This window comes from Lissotriton vulgaris, chromosome 5 (assembly GCF_964263255.1).
Source record: "Lissotriton vulgaris chromosome 5, aLisVul1.2, whole genome shotgun sequence".
Classification (NCBI taxonomy): domain Eukaryota; kingdom Metazoa; phylum Chordata; class Amphibia; order Caudata; family Salamandridae; genus Lissotriton; species Lissotriton vulgaris.
In genome coordinates this window covers 1,695,519,328-1,695,536,683 of record NC_141693.1, presented here as the reverse complement: position 1 = coordinate 1,695,536,683, position 17,356 = coordinate 1,695,519,328, and the positions used below count along the sequence as shown (strand labels likewise).

General features: G+C 48.1%; 1 protein-coding gene across 1 annotated transcript in view; it reads left to right on the top strand.

Moving 5' to 3' along the window:
• Positions 1-17,356, top strand: part of NSF (N-ethylmaleimide sensitive factor, vesicle fusing ATPase) — a 696,320-nt gene that overhangs the window by 412,906 nt on the left and 266,058 nt on the right. Inside the window, exon 9 of the mRNA XM_086923839.1 lies at positions 6,944-7,143. Coding sequence (XP_086779965.1) covers positions 6,944-7,143 — 200 coding nt within the window. The remainder of the gene's footprint in view (positions 1-6,943; positions 7,144-17,356) is intronic.

Genomic DNA, 17,356 nt, shown 5'->3' with positions numbered 1-17,356 from the left:
CATCCCACCCGCCCCACCCACGGGCCTAAGCAGTAATAGGATAAAGAACAAAACTCAGTCAATGAATGCGACCCAAAACCAGACATCGAGGACCAAGTGTCACTCCTGTGCCGATGCACCTCCGTCCGCACCGCCGGGACCTCCACTCCCAGTGTCCATCTTCGGCAACGAGTCCAACCAGTCACCAACACTGTCCGGCCGATCAAAAAAGAAAGTGCGTTCTCGGTACTCAATGCGAAGTCGAGCTGGAAACAGCATTGCATACTTAAGTCCCAAGTCCCGCAATCGGCGTTTCACTCCCTGGAATCCCGTCCGCTGCCGCTGCACCTGAGGAGTGAAATCAGGGTAGATAGAAATGGAACTGTTCTCGTATTTCAGTGGGCCATGTCTACGAGAGGCCTGGAGGATAGCGTCCCGATCCCGAAAGTGGAATAGCCTAGCGATGATAGGCCTCGGGGGAGCCCCCGGCTTGGTCTGTCCACCCGGGAAGCGGTGCGCACGCTCGACCGCAAAAAACTTACTAAGGCCTGCGGGAGCAAGATGAGTCACAATTAAGTCCTCCACAGTAGGTCCAGGTTAGTATCATCTCTGTCCTCAGGTACCCCGATTAAGCGGATGTTGTTCCGTCGGGCCCTGTTTTCGTACTCCTCCAGACGTCTGGCCATCAGATCTTGTGATGACCGCAGGTTGCCGATCTCCGATTGCGCATCCGCCATATCAGTGACAAGACTGGAGGCTTTAAGATCCAAGGCTTTGACCCTCTCATTGGTCTTAGCCAAGTCCGCACGTATGAGGGTGACATCAACCGCCACCGTGTCTATCTTTGAGACAATGGCCTCGTACTGGTGCCCCATGTCCGTCTTGATCCCAGCGATGGCGCACATGAGATCCCGAAGGGACACCTCCGATGTCGCCGCCAGGTCCGTCTTCGGGTCCTCAAGACTACGGCCAGCAGCACTGGGGGAACCTCTCGGTTGTGTGTAGCGGTCCATGACATTAGACTGGACCGAACCCCCACGAGTCGGCACCTTTGTCTTGCGCTTCTCAATGTCGGGTTTAGTCGCCCGAAGGGCCTCTCTGGCCCTGGTGTAAATGGCAGAGATCTTTGGGTCGCCAAATCAGTACTTCTGTCCAAAAATCATAGCCTGCGAGACCAGAATTGTGGCCAGGATGCACAGCGGGTCAGGCCACCGCGGTCCCAAATGAGGAGTGCGTCCAGAGCGGTCGATGAGGAGGTAGAAGGGAAACCGAAAGTGAAAGTGACAATGACACCGGTGGAGCAGATGTCCGGTGACCGCTGTTGTTGAATTACGTCTCGGCCATCCAGAGCAGCAGAGACCCCGGCCACGTCCGGGATTAGGCCAGAAAACGAATGACGGCATAGAAATGGTTCCCGAAGTCCGATCTCAGCCCTGGAAAGAGTAGCAGGATCAGCAGAAGTAGAGCTTCAAAAGCTCGTAGAATTAATCAGGATATCAAAAGGATAGATGCGAGAGGGTGGCGCGGGTCTCGGGAGCCCTCTGCTCACGCGACCATCTTGGATGCCCGCGTAGCTCCTCTTCCAAGAAGAACATTGTTAATAACTCATCCGATGCCCTTGGGGCTTTGCGGGAGGCGTGGGAAACTGACATTGGCCAGCTATAAGATGATGATTGGGTGGAGGCCATAGAGAAGTGGCAATTCGAGCGAGATTTAGGTTTGTACAGCTAAGAATCCTTCATAGGTCCTATTACACGAGTACGCTCATGTACACGTTCGGGCGCTCCCACACCTATAACTGTATAAGGGGTTGTGAACAAAAAGGTTCCTTTTTCCAAATCATCTTGGAGTGTCCACTTATACATCACTACTGGAGCAGGGTAATACGGGTGATGTCAGAGGTTTTGGGACAAGAGATTCCTATAGATGCCAGTTGGCACGTACAATGTGTAACAGGGGAGCAGGTGTAGCCCAAATACCTGAAACTCTGGCTCATGGTGGCTAAAAGAAATATCGCCAAGGCGTGCAGGGCTGCCCTTCCACTGAAAGTGGACCAATGTAAAGTTGATCTCGATTGGTATTACTCTGCAGAAAAAAATTGTGTATGAGGGCAGAGGTTTCCCTAAGAAGTGGGAGAAAGCATGGCATCAATGGGCCTTTAAGCTGAGGGAGGTTGGAGGGCCTGAGGTTAGATGATGAAGCTTCGTGTATGAGGGAGGTTAGAGATAATGGTTCCAGAATGTCTAATGTACCAACGGTTTTTGAACTGGGAATGTATGCCTTGTTGAATTTAGCGTCTATTCCCCGTTGTTGTTGTACTGTACAATGCATATGCTATATATTCAATAAGCAGTTTTGTTAAAAATAAATAAAAAAAAAGAAGTCCAAGCAGGACTTGTCTCCGTCCTGTTACTCTGTAAAAAATACGGTCTTGATGCACGTACTGTGCAAGGTGCACATTAAAAACAAAAGAACAAAATTAAGGGATAATGAAGGGTGAAGATGGAAACGTGTGAGAACCTTTAAAAAATGCATCACAACTGGTGACTTAAAAAAACGAAAGTTGATCAGGGAAATGTGGAAAGGACTAAGAGGGCTGACAAACAACCTTTGTAGACTGGTGATGAGCTACAATGATAACATCCATCACTTCAGCAGGTAAACCACAACTGTTCAGATGAGGCTGCTCAGTTTCCACACATGGAAGTGTAGTGTATGGTGATTAAGCTGCAGCACCCTACCCTGTTGCTGAGACAAAAGATTCTCCAGAAGATCTAAGGTCAGTCTGGCCGTACTTCGGAACTTTAAGAAGGAGCGGCAGAGAGGGGAAAGTATACAGGAGGTCTGTGCCACACTGTATGTATGTATGTATTTAGTATTTATTAAGCGCAACAAACACCCCACGGGTACCCTGGTTCTGTAGTATGTAAATTAGAGAACTAGTATTAATCAGGGAGGCAACAGAAAGAGTGGGTACTACTCAGAAGACAGAGTAAAATTCTAGGAAACAACCATGTCTTAATCCTTTTTCTAAACAGCAGCAGGGAATTACATTGTCTGATACCAGGTGGCAACTCATTCCACAGCCTTGCCACAGCAATGCTGAAAGCACATGTACCCAGTCTGACCCTATTAAACCTAGGAACTTTTGCCAAACAGGCCGAGGAAGAGCGGAGATGTTGATTGGGGATGTACCAAAGTAATTTTTCTTGCAGTGGTTTCGGGCCAAAACCATGCATGGCCTTAAACACTATACACAAAGACTTAAACTGTACTCTTTGCAACACTGGAAGCTAGTGTAGCTCGGCCAAACATTTTGAGGCAGAAAAGTCTTGAGGTTTAGCCAGAGCTAATCTGGCCACCATATTTTGAACCCGTTGCAGACGTTGGATCAGATATTTAGGAGAGTCCAACTACAGGGCATTACAATAGTCAAGGCGACTTAAAATAGCGCCCTGCACTACTAATGCTCTGGCCGAGGCAGGCAGCAGTGGGAGAATCTTTCTCAAGGTTCAGATCAGCCCAACCGTTTTTTGCACCTGTGCCTCCAGGGAAAAATTGGCACTAAACCGAACTCCCAGATTACGGACTGTATTGGCCGGGACCAAGGGGGAGGAAGTACCTAATGGCCTGAAATTATGGGGGAGAGGTAAAGGCACCTTTCCTACTGCGCAGTGCACGATTTCAGTTTCCTCAGAATTGAATTGTAGATAGTTCAGCCGTAGCCACTGCGCAGTATCGCGCATACAGGCATGAAAATCCTCCAACGCCGAAGGTTGTGTGCCATCCAAAGATAGAATATTCTGAGCGTCATCAGCAAAGTTTATCAGCTTCACCTTACGAGCCTTCATTAGATCAATCAGTGGACTAAGATAGACATTAAACATAATCGGGCTGATAGCAGATCGCGTGGAACACCATGTCTGATATTAGTAAAAGTAGGGGGAATATGTCTCCCAAGCAACCTCTTGGCGGATATTCAAACAGGCATATGTATGGCATAAGCAGACAGCTGCTCCTGATCAGAAACTGGCATCTGGGTCAGATCCAGAGTAGGTACCACTGGAGTTGAGGTGGCACTGGAGTGAGCAGAATTAACAAATCCTCCGGTGTAGGAGTTGAGTCATAGGCCAGTTTGGGAAGGGCCATGTTGTAGGACCAGTGGTGTCAGTTGTTGCCACCAGGGCATGGCACACCAGTGGATGTCGAACTGGGACACCCCTAAGGCTCAAAATAGACGGATCTGGCATCAGCCTGAAAAGTTACATTATGAACTTTCCGAAAGCCCCTATCTGCTGTGGAGTCGACAATGGGCTGGGTAACTCAGGGCACACCAGGACCAGGCTTGGTACAGATTCTGTGTCCAACAATGGGGCTTAAGCCAGTCCCTTAAGGGCTGACTGCATGACTTCTCCTCTGAGTTAATTTTGTGCGCTGTGTTCAGTGCAATCTTCATGCACTCCCTTTCTCCTGATTAATAGTTTCTGCGAACTTGCACTTAATTTTATTCCGAAATTGGTATTTCCACTTCATGTGGGACAGTCGATCACTCTCCCTGCCTTTTTTTGCTCTGCCACATCCCTCTAAGGAAAAAAAAAGGCTTCACCAACTGGACCCAAAAAGAGTTCTTAACTTTCACATCGATTTGTACGAAAGAGCACCTATTGGATGACAACCTTTTTAAAGACTTTGCCAGTAATAAGGAGAGGAAGGCGGTCTAGAAGCGCAAGTGGTCTGAATGTCAAATGCAAGTAACTGACCAAGATCACTTTAGCACTAATGAGTACTTAGACCCCCGCCTCCAGATACTCTGCATGCCAGGCCCTTTGTCTGTGCATATACTTTGATTGTGGACTGATAGAAAAGACTTGGTGAGAGTTCCCTGAGTGGCCTAATACTTCTAATCCTAGATGATTCCCATGCTCATTTGGCTCACCCCTCGAGTGTTTCTGTGAGGTGAATTCTAAAGTGCTTCATGCTTATACCTGCATAGGTGTGTGTGTGTGTGCCCCCCTTACAACCATTGTGAGAAACTACAGGCTCAAAATCGTATCCTACGCCGACGATAAAGCCGTCTCCACCAGGATGAAGAAGAGCTGCCTAAAACTCAACTCAGAGAAAACAGAAGTCCTCCTTCTTGGCTCCACCCCCTCCATATGGGATGACACCTGGTGGCCCCTGCCCTCGGACACCCCCCTGTCCCGACATACCACGCACAAAATCTTGGCATCATATGAGACTCATCGCTCACAATGAACCACCAGATCAATGCCGTATCCTCGGCCTGCTTCAACACCATCCGAATACTCCAGAAAACGGTCAGATGGATTCCATGTGAATCCAGAAAAATGGTCACACACGCCCCCATCAGTAGCAGACTAGACTATGGCAATGCTGTCTATGCCGGAATCAACAAGAAACTACTTTGCAAACTCCAGACCGTCTAGAACGCTGCAGCCAGACTGATCCTAAACATACCCCGTCACAACCACATCACCCAACACCTGTGTGATCTCTACTGGCTCCCCATCGAAAGAAGAATAACCTTCTAACTCCTCACTCACCCATACAAAGCCCTCCACAACATCAGTCTTGCATACCTAAACAGCTGCCTGTCCTTCCACACACCCTAGAGACACCTCCGACCAGCTGACCTTTCTCTGTCCCCCATCCCATGCATCTACAATACCAGAACGGGAGGAAAGTCCTTCTCCTACCTCGCAGCCGAGGCTTGGAACGACCTCCCCCTCTCCGGCAAGTCCCTACACTGCTCCAGTTCAAGAAGGACCTCAAGACCTGGTTCTTTGGATGACTCCAGCACTCAATGGAGCCCCCATCTCCCTTCCCCTATAGTGCCTTGAGGCCCTCGCGGGTGAGTAGCTGGGCATACTAACCCTGATTGATTGTGTGTATATACACTCTCTCTCACACACACATACATACACTCTTTATTTCTAAAACAACTTTTATTGGGTTTTTAGTTGTCCGCATTGCACTATCACATGGCAATTACTTTCACCATGTGGGCACTCTCCCCAGGATCTAAAGGGCCGGTAGATCAGTGAAAACTAGAAGGATAGTTTGAAGGGATCAACCTTTATATTTAACCCTGTGTCCTTCTCTTGTGTCAGCCACACCCTTGTGTCAGCTCTGAAGTATACATCACAACCATGTGTTCCCTCTCTATTATCCTCCACAACTTTGTTTTTTCTCTCTCGGGTCCTACACAAAATAGTGTTCATTCTCTGGTATTGCAGCTTCATAGCTTCTCTCTGTATCCACCACAGCCTTCTGTACCCTCTCCAATGTCTATCGAGGCTACATTTACACCTCATCCTTGTATCTCCTATCCCGTATACAGCATATCGTTGTGTTTCCTCACTGGTCTTCACAGCGGCCCTGTGTACTCATTTCTATATTGCGTCTTGTGCGCCTTTCCCTTGAGTTAAGCAGAAATCTATCTCTATACCGAAATCTTACACATTGTTATCCCGTATGATGCAGGGCGAATTTTTATTATGGTCATTGTACCACTTACTGATACCCTTTAACCCCTTCCCTGCGCTGCCAATTCCACCATGGCGCGGGGAGGATTGTGTGTGAGCGCGGCTCTCATGACGGCTCCGCGCCGTCATGAGTCACTGGCGGGGTGTGCTCATGACGGCGTGGTTCCGTCATGACCACCCCCGCTTATTAATTCGCCCCCACAGGCGGAGAATTAGTGCCGCGTGGGCCGAGCGGCAGCAGCATGACGGCTCCACGCTGTCATGAGCACACACCGCCCGTGGCTCATGACGGCCTGGAGCTGGGACAGGCCTGCCAATACACCTTAGTTCTGGATAGCCAAATGTTGTATCCTTCCCACATTCACTGGTGCTTGTTACAGCCACTTAGTTTTGTTTGTTGTAGAGACCCCAGAATACATGTTTACGTATCATTCATTCTTTCTTTCCACGTGTCTTAGGGTGCAAGCATGTGAAAGGTATCCTTCTCTTTGGACCCCCTGGATGTGGTAAGACGCTGATGGCTCGTCAGATTGGAAAGATGCTGAATGCTCGAGAGCCCAAGGTGGTAAATGGGCCCGAAATCCTTAACAAATATGTTGGTGAGTCTGAGGCCAACATCCGCAAGCTCTTTGCAGACGCTGAGGATGAGCAGAAGAGGGTAAGTTATACAGAGGTGTTTTGGACATATAGGTTTGACAGTGTGGCCCTGTTTAAATTGGAAGTCTTAATATCCTTTTGATGAATTCCCAAGGAAACTGCAATAACCAGGTCAATAACATGTCCTACTAATACCCCAGTGATCCACCCAATCCTATAGGTGAATAGATTTAATTGCCTGTGCTAGTCCATTATTGCTAGAACCAGGACCAATTGATTACATGATGCCTGCGGTGGAACAGCAAATACTTGTTGCACATCCATATCAGAGGAGTTCTCCCTTAATGTGATCATTGTCAACACACATGCACTTAGTTCAAAAGACGCACAGCAGATTTACTTAAGACAACACGTTTATAGAAATCTCTGAAATGTAATGTATTATCTTGGATTTATGATGCATGAACATTAACTGAACTAATATAACATATTATCAAACACCAAATTAATTGGCTACCGTTTAGCCTCTATATTAGCTCAAAGTCACATAATGATGGCCATCTCTAACAACGTAATACTTTTTATAATCAAAATACTTCGCATATTACACTTAAACAAAGCACACTTGATAGAGCCCTACACATGCACCAAACAGTTCACTGAGGTGCCTACAAATGTTATTTGTGCTTTCAACAGTACTAACAAGTAAACAAACATCATGCATAAGAACACATTCAGGTAGTATACACACAACATAGGCCAGTTCAGATAGGTTGCTATCATACAGCATGTCTCATAAATACCACGTGTACAAAACTGTCTTACTGAATACAGCAGAGATATAACTCACAGTTGAGAATCTCATGCTCACAACTGCACTCTACAGCTTGACCTGGCAGATAGTATGGGGCTGATACAGAGTTTTACAGAAGGGTTACTCCGTCACAAATTGGTATCCTGCCCACCGTATTACAAGTGCAATTTATCCAATGGCACTTGGAATACGGCGGATAGGAAACCCATCACGTTTGTGACGGAGTAACCTATCCCTGAATTCTAAATTAGGCTCCAAGTCATGATAGAACACAATAAACAGAACTTTAACATACACCCAGCACAGCTCATCTGTGTTAAATAGGTTTGTAGGTTTTTACCAGCAGCATGTGTCCAAAACGCACAATATGCATAATATCAAGCATTGCACGCATCCCCCCTAAAACAACAGAGCTATGCTGTGTGAAGGGGTATCGCCTTAATGGCATAAACATAAGAAACTGGAATCCCTCAGGAGATGAAAAGTTCATGTACATTTACACATTTGCTCTGCCATATAGCACAAGCATTGCAATGTTTGTCTTTATACTAGTGCACTGAGCTAAAGCACATGGCAAGACAGCGCATCCGGTTTGCCTGGCCAGTTTATATATATATATATATATATATATACTGTGTGCCGCTTCCTCGAGGGTACAATAAAGAAAAGATTGCTCACTGCACCTGAGGTCTTCTTCCTGCGCAGCGGTTCCAGCATTGGGCTCCGGGCGAGAGGTAGCTTGGATTGTTATATATATATATATATATATATATATATATATATATATCTCTTCACTGGTATTTGACCAAAGACGAAGCGAGACCCAAAACTGGTGCAATTATGGTTTATTCGTGCTCAACACCATGCAGCCATTACGCGTTTCAGCCTGAAGAGGCCTTGATCACATGACCACGATCAAAGGGCGGAGTGCAAATTTATACTTAAAGTGCAACGTGCCATGTAAAACAACATAGAAGATATACTATGCTACAGTTTGTACAAAGATAGACCTTTGACTCATCAACATTACATTAGTCATACTATTCGAAGTCTGTCAAGGCCTAAAGGGTTGTGTAAATGTTCAAATTACTCACAGCAATTGAGAATAAATATAAAAACATATAAATAAGTAAATTAATATGTAAACAAATTTAAATATTCAAGTCATTGCTGTAAAAACCCTTAAAAAAACGTAGATTACTGCATAAATGCATAATTGGGATAAAACCGTATGTAAAATCGTGCAATAGTCAACAAATGAGTAGTATCACAGATTATTTTACAATACACGATAGTCGGTCTCATCCCCTATTTACATAAACCCCCTTGTTATTCTAGGTAAATCAAGGGAACAATAAATACTAATGCCCCAGTTGGCATTGGTCAATCCAAATGTTATTGTGCAAAATTGACTGTGCAAAGTCGCATGTAAACATGGCAAGAAATTAGTGCATCCCAAACTGATAATTAAAAAGTGACTAAGTGCTATATCAATATAAGGTTAAAATATACAATAATGGGAGATATTAATTGAAGCAGCTAAAAGGCATATTTATGTACATCCAGAATGCAGGCTTAGTGCTTAGTGTGACTCATAAGTATGTATAACAGTCCTCACTAGCATTAAGACCATTGGGAGTCTTGGTATCTAAAAGAATTATGTGCCTGGTCTCCAATTTACATAGAATAGACTTATATATTTATATATATATATATATATATATATATATATATATATATATATATATATATATATATATATATATATATATATACACTCACACACATACATACTTTGGTGTCCACAACCAAGCAGTAACTGCCACTTGAAGAATTTTTCCACCATTCGATTCCAATCCTAAAGCACATTAGGAGATTCAGAATGTTAAGATGCCACCAAATAACAACTAGACCCACCATGCACTCTACTGCCCAGCATTAGAGAAGAATGGGCCTGTATCTTTGGACTAGTATACTATCTAAGTTGAAGTGAAGTCTGTATACCTTTATCTGTTAACCATACAGCGGTAGAGATGAAGGGGACTTTGTACTAGAATGCTCTATTCAATTTGAAATGAAGTCTGTAGCCCTTTATCCATTTACTCTATCATGATATAGAGATAATTAGACCACTGTCTCTGTACACCTGTACTCCACTATACAACTTAAGTTTGTCCCCCTTTTTTGTGTCCCTTCATTAGTTTACTCTATCATCCGGTGCTATAGTCAAAAAGCTCTGTCTTTGTACTAGTATACTCTACTACCAAACTTGAAATGAAGTCTATATCTCTCTACCAGTTTACTCTACCACCAGCGCTATAGGTGAACGCATCTGTGTCTCTATACTTGTATACTCTAAACCCAGCTTGAAATGAAGTCAGCTACTAGTATACTCTATTATCTAACTTGAAATGAAGTCTCTATCCCTTTATCCGTTTATTCTACCACTTAGTGCTAGAAATGTAAGGGTCTGTCTCTTTCAGTAGTATACGCTACTATCCAACTAGAAATGAAGCCTCTGTCTCCCTACTCATTTACTCTACCATCTACCCCTAGTGGTGAAGTGTTTGGGAGCTCTGTGCTACTTTGTCCAGCCAAGACATTAAATGTTGTACCTGTATACTCTACCACCCAGCTCTAATGATAAATGGGTCTGAGACAGTTATGTTTACAAACGCACTGGAGTGCAACCACCTCCAGCTCTGTTCAACATAGGTATTTAGTGCTAGGACAGTCTCTGGTGTCTCAGCTCCAAGAAACAACTTGACGTCCTGCGACTGCTGTGCAAAGATGAACCAAAAGGCCATCTGCGACCGCAAACCAAACTTGCCATCTCTGAACTGAAGAAAGTTAAAGTCACAGTTGAGAGTGGTGATGCATTCTTGCCCCCGAGGCCAAACTTACAACTAATCATTATCGAAATCACAAAGTTCAGATACGTTAAAGAAATCCCCAAAACACAACCAGTCCGAACATGGCTCTTTTTTGTAACCCGCCAACGCCACAGTTTTGGAGTCTTGTGATACTCTGGGTACCTCCAGGCCATGGAGTCCTTTCTTGGATTCAGAATTGATTCTGACATTGCTCACGATGCACCCAGACGTCCACAGGCCATTGGCAAATCCCCAGCAGCTCCATGAGCTGATACATGTCATGAATCAGATCTTTGTACCCCTCCAAATCATTCTGGAGCGCCCTCTGGTCCTAAGGATTTGATATGGCCTCCAGTCGGATTACCATTGGCAGATCTGTCCCTGACTGTGCCACTCGTTCTTGACCTGAGGCCACCCCTCTCCTTGATCATGGCTCTCCTGACTTCGGCCCCAGAGAAACGTTGGCCAACTGGGCCGATGCCACCAGTCTGAGCCTCAACGCAGGCACTACTGTCCCCATTATAAGAAGTGGCGACCATAGTTTTGTCAGACTCTGAGACTACTCTGAGCCTCTTACCGAGAGGTTGCAAACAACGTATCTGTACTCCAATTCGGAACCCATACCAGCCCAACAATTTGATGACGATGATGCAGAATATTCCCAGGCGTCAAACTGGATCTGGAAAACTTTCTGCAGGAGCACCTCTGACAGCCGGGGTGGGGCCGCACGGCTCCACCCAGACGTCAGCAGAGCCATATATGCCCCCCCCCCCCCCCCGTGCGCTGACGTCCGTTTTTTTCTTTTCTTGGTCCCAACGCGGATCCTGGAAAACCAGTGGTTCCTTGACCTGTTTTTCTGGGTTTTTTCGGCGCACCGGAACAGTGTGCGATGCCTTTGGGCTTTAAGGCGTGGGAGACCTGTGCACGTCAGATGTCCGTGACGGACCCGCACGCCATCTGTGTGTGGTGGCTCGGGGTGCACCACAACTCCAAAAGAGTGCTACGCTTGTCAGCGGATGAAACCAAAGTGCTTACGGAAGTGTCGGATGAAATTGCTGGCGACAGGGCTGTCCGGTCCTGCACCTTCGCGGCACCTTCTCCTCTCGCTCTCTGCCGGGGCGGGCGTCCGACTCTTCCGTATCGCCCCTTTCCGGGTGCCAAAGCGATTCGAGCCCAAATGGAGGCTTATTCTGAAGCACTCTGCTCTTATTTTCGCTCGCCCCTTCTCCCTGGTGCCCGTTCGGGTCTCATAGAGGTGGAAGGCACTCATTTCGGGTCTTCGCCGGCTGATTTGTCCTCGGCTCCGGCTGTGTGCATCGACTCTGGTTCCGGAGCTGATTCGATGCCGACGGGACACAGCCCAGTGGGTCCTCCCAGTCGTCTGTCTAGCCCACCCAGTCAGTCTCTGCACAGCCCTGAGCAGCTCCCGACGTCGGAGGCGGCGCCGGGCTCGACGCCCTGTTCCCCACATGTTGCAGGGGGTCGACGTCAGATGGCACCCAGCCAGAGTCCCACTTGGAGGTCGTCGACCTCCAGTCGACTCTGGCTCAACATCCGTTGACGCCGGTGCCAATGTCCACGTCTCCTCTATTTCAGGATGTTGATATTCCGCCCGATTTCTCGGACGTCGATGCGACTCCCGCGCGGCGTCATTTGACGCCGGTGCCGGCACCTACGCCTCCTCTTATGCCACACGCTGAAGCTCCTCCGTACTCCCGTGATCTGTGGCCGTTTCGGCCCATGATGCAGGTACCTTGTGTGGCGTGGACTCTGGATCAGTTTGGTTCCTCAACTGTTGCCATCTAGTGGACGGGTTAGTCTCAAGCCTTCCCCTACAGATGGGTTATTGTCACCTCCCTGGATGGCAACTGAGACTAGTGCTGTCTACACACGGGCTGTTCACAGGGCGGCTGCTATGCTTTGTTTTCAGCCCCTTGTGGTTTCTCTGCCTTCTGATTCTTTATTGGATTTTCTCCATGTGGAGCTGGTTAAAGTGGAGCCTTTGCTGCCCCTTGGGGCATCCTTGTTTGACATCATTCTGGGCACATGGGGAGGCCTTCCTCGGGTGACCCTGGTGATCGGGACATAGCTCGTCGACACCGTCCTGCCCCTAATGATCTGCTCTGTTTGTCCCTTCACCTTAGGGCCTAGTTGTTCAGGCTGCCTTCGACTTAGTCTTCCTCTGCACGGCGTCTGTTGCCTCCCACCAGGGAGTCTAGGTGGTTACACGTATGTGGTTGCCGGCTTTTCGCCTCTGCTGGCGTCCGTGCCTTGAATACAGCTTGTGTGTTCGCACACGCATCCTCTACCCTTTGGGGCTTGGTCGAGGCTTTTCTACCTTCAATTTCAGAAGGCCCGCGGGTTGAATCAATCCGCCTTCTGCATGTTGGCAGGTAAAGGGTGCAATTTTCCCTCCGCTCTTCTCTTGACGCCACTGACTTAGTGGGACAAGCTCTTGCTCAGTCTGTGGCTTTGCGCCGCCATAATTGGCAGCGCGACAGTCGTTTCCCGGAAAATGTTCGGTATGCTCTTAGGGATCTGCCCTTCAATGGCGTGGACCTTTTTGATAGCCACGCAGATTCAGCGGTCTCCCGCCTCATGTCAGGGCTACAGTAACTCTAGCGGCACACCCTTTTTTACCTATGAGTATTCTTTTATTCTGTGTAGGCGATGTTGCCTTGTTGGTCTGATTTCATACATGTCCCGGTCCTCTGCGTAGCACCCAGATAGTGTAGGTGCTGGTTCCGCTATCTCAGTATTCTTTACGTGCTGCCGTCCTCTGAATGTGTACTTTGCCCCAGAGGACTCCTCCTCGCAGGGGTTGACACTTACCCTATGTGGGGTATTTATAGGCTATTCAGTGGCTGCCCTAGCCTTGGTACACTCCTATGGAGTTTTTTGCCACAATCTTGCTGTGGGCCTTTTTTTTATGCTGTTCTGCGATCCTGACGTTGGCATTGCTCTATTGCACCTTCGGTGCAGTTGGCTCTGGTTGTCGCTAGTACTTCTACGCCTCGGTATGGGTTCCTTACCGTAGGGCTTCTGCCTCACCTGTATTCACGGGGACATTTTTGCCAGTCACTATCTTAGGGCCCTGTGGGGAGGCCCCGGGTAATAAGTACAAAGGAAAGTGGATCCCTTACCGCCCTGATGAAAGTGACGACGGCAATTCCCCCATCCCTTCAAAGGCTTTCTTCCCCGCCTCAGCTTGCGCAATAACCAAGCCTCTTTTCCCCGCCCCACAGTATGCCGGACTCGAACCGGATGAGATTCTCCCAGGAGGTGGGCCTAAGCGAACGGGCCAATCGAGAACGTCGCAGCAAAGTCAAGGGGCGCAGAAAAAGCCGGAAGAAAACAGTCAGCGCACTCGCTAATCCTGGACCTGCAACGCCGGGAGGAGACGCCGACCTCACAACGGACACTGTCGACATCATCGAGGACCCTGCAGAAGGAGCCAAGTGCACGGACGTCACCCGAGAGGACAAGGAGGAGACTACAGTGGAGGAGCTCGAGGATCCTGACGTTTGGACTGAAGACTGGTGGAGCCCGGGGGACACGCACGAGCCGCCACAACTCAGGAGAGTTGTGGTAGACAGCGGTACGTAGCGGTTACCACGGGCTCGAAAGGGAGGGAGGGAGGGAGTGAGGGGTGGGTGAGTGGGAGGCTGGGAGGTTGGGAGGCAGAGAGGGATACCGGGCACTGTTTGGTTTATTCCCTGGCACCTTTCTTAAAACCGTTCCTATACATCTTCCCCTCAGCATAAACATGACCCGGTTTAAGCTCCCTAGCTTTGTCAGCAATTCTAAAAGATAAATCACCCCTTTCATAAGGCAACCCCTTCTTCACACTTGATAGCATCCCTATTTACACACGGTGTGGTGACGGACTATCAAAGCCTCAATAAAACAGGGCTAAACAGTGACTGCTGTTCTCTCTTCTTTAGAGTGGCTTGGTACCTCGTGGAAACCCAACCAGGGAGAGAAGGCCAGGACTCATAGGACCACCTGACGCTATAACAGAAGAAGACACTTCGAAGAGAACACTGGAACCATCTTTGACCTGTTCCTGCCCAAAGACAATCACCTTTTTAACTACCCCATTCACTAACAACTGTCATACCAACCTAAATAAACCTACACTATTCAACCCATACGCCCTTCTCGCTTCTGTTTCCGACCTTCCCTCCGACAGGCCCTTGTTCTATTCAGTTCAGGTGCAGTTCTCACCAATGACACCCTATCCTCTTTTTGCGTCAGGATACAACTATCGTGTGTTACGTTTCTTTGTGTTGGCGCAACCTGGATATGCACCCTGGTATTATTGCTATAATAGGGTGTTTGCCTTGTTTCTTCCACTTCTGTGGTGCTGGTTCTCCCCTCCTATTTAAGGGTTGGGGTAAAAAAAAAAAACGTACTTGGCCCTACTGGGCTTCTCTTTGAGGGTGACGGCTTTGCCCTGTACCTCTCTACTGTACATTGCCTTGTGCCCTCGTTTTCTGGGCATTTTCCCATCAGGAGTTGCTACACATTTCCCTGTTGCTTTCCGCACAGGTGTTTTCAACACTTCTGCTTGGATTCCTGCTGTACCACTCTCAAGGGTAGTGTTCTCTTTAGGATACTCGCTTCTTGAGTCCTTGGGCCATTCGGTTCGTCTTGACTGTTTCCGACTGTCGTGTCTAGCTCTGTCTCCTCTATCTTGCGGGGGACCATTGTTCCTCCTGGGTGAGGGGCTGATATAGCTTACTAGTCTGGACATTGTTCTGTCCACCTCTGCTTCTTCATGATTGTTGGTATGTGGACGTGGGGTGACCGCGGGCCGGAATAACAAGCGTGGAGGCCGGATATAGTGGGCAATGACTGTTTATTTCCACTGGATTCACACAGTATGGTAAGGAGGTATTTAAGAAAACAAAGAGGTGGCTCCACTGGGTGGCGTCTAGGCCTGGTCCGGATCACGCTGGGGTCCTGGTCCTTCGAGGGTGTTCGAGCCTGGGGTGGTCTTCGGAGGTTCTCGGGAGAAAGAAGAAAACAGAGGAGCCGTTAGTACTGCTGGACTTCACTGAGTACGAACCTTAAACAACACCAGGGTAAACGTGAGAGGAGTAGAAGCGACCGTGAGGGAGGAAGGTAGGGGAGGGTACGGATAAGAAAGGGGCAGAATTGGAGAGAGTAGACGTGTCCTGTGAGGGGTTTGTGAGGGGAGACTCTTCATCTACAGTGCTGTACAGGGTAAACAGTGCTATACAACTATTCACAGTGATAACGAGAGGCAGGGTGACTCTAAAGGGAATTATATACACTGCACCTAATGTGCTACAGGGGCTGTTCTTGGGTACTCGCACGCTCCGCCGCAACTCTCCTGTGAGTTGCGGCCGCTCCCCAGCCACCTCCTGCGGACTCCACCAGTCCTCACTCCTCACGTCTTCTTCTTCGGTCACCTTTTCTGTCACCGCTCCGGTCTGGGTCTCCTGCCACAAGATCGTTTCTCCGACGACGGTCTGGTCTCTGCTTCCGGCTTTTCCAGCATCCGGGTCGGGGTTAGGGGAGGGACTTCCAGGGTCTTGGTTATGTGCTTCCGGGGAGTGGATGTTCCTGATAGGTTCCTGGAAAAGAGGACAGAGGGGTGGGGTTCTGGTCATTAAGGATGTATCCAGGGACGCTTCGAGGTCGGTTTCTATGAGGGGCGAATGTCCGAATAGATGCGGCCCAAGCGACGTAGGGGACGATGCCGCATCACATCCCTTTCCCCTAGCTGTCTTTCTTGTACGGGTTTGGGTCACGGGGTATCGGGAGAGATAATCAGCGATACCCTGTTCTGTCCCTTTTCAATGGATGGTTTTAAACTGATACCGATGTAAATCCAGAAACCAGCGGAGGACCCGGTCATTGTGCCCTTTGTTCCGGGCCATCCACTCCAAAGGGGCATGGTCCGCATAGATAAGAAATTCCCGTCCTTCCAGATAGTAGCATAGGCTCTCAACAGCCCGCTTGATAGTGAGGGCTTCTTTTTCTATGACTGCATAGTTCATTTCCCTGGGATATAGTTTTCAACTTAGATACAGGATTGGTTTCTCGTTGCCGTTTTCGTCATTCTGGGAAAGAACCGCGCCTAGGCCCTGGTCTGAGGCGTCAGTCTGTAACACGAAGGGTCGTGAATAGTCCGGGCTTATCAACATGGGTTTGGATGTCAAGGCAGTCTTGAGTCTGTTAAAGGCTTGCAAAAGGAGGGGTGTGGGATTCTTCAGGACAATGTCTGTTTTGACTGTTTTCTTTAACAAGTCTGTGAGTGGGGCAGCACTCTGGGAGAAATTGGGGATGAACCTTCTATAATAACCTAGAAGGCCTAAGAACGCCCGGAGGTCTTTTCGGGACTGGGGAAAAGGAAGGGACTGGATGGCTTCTATTTTCTTTTCTTGTGGCCTGATAACTCCTTCACCTAAGAGGAACCCAAGGTGTTTTACTGTTAGGGCTCCTGGGGTGTTTTTTGCAGGGTTGATGGTAAAACCAAAGGTTCCTAGGGAGGTGACAACGTGGCGCAAGTGATCTAGGTGTTCTTCCCAGTTATTGCTGTAGATGACGATATCATG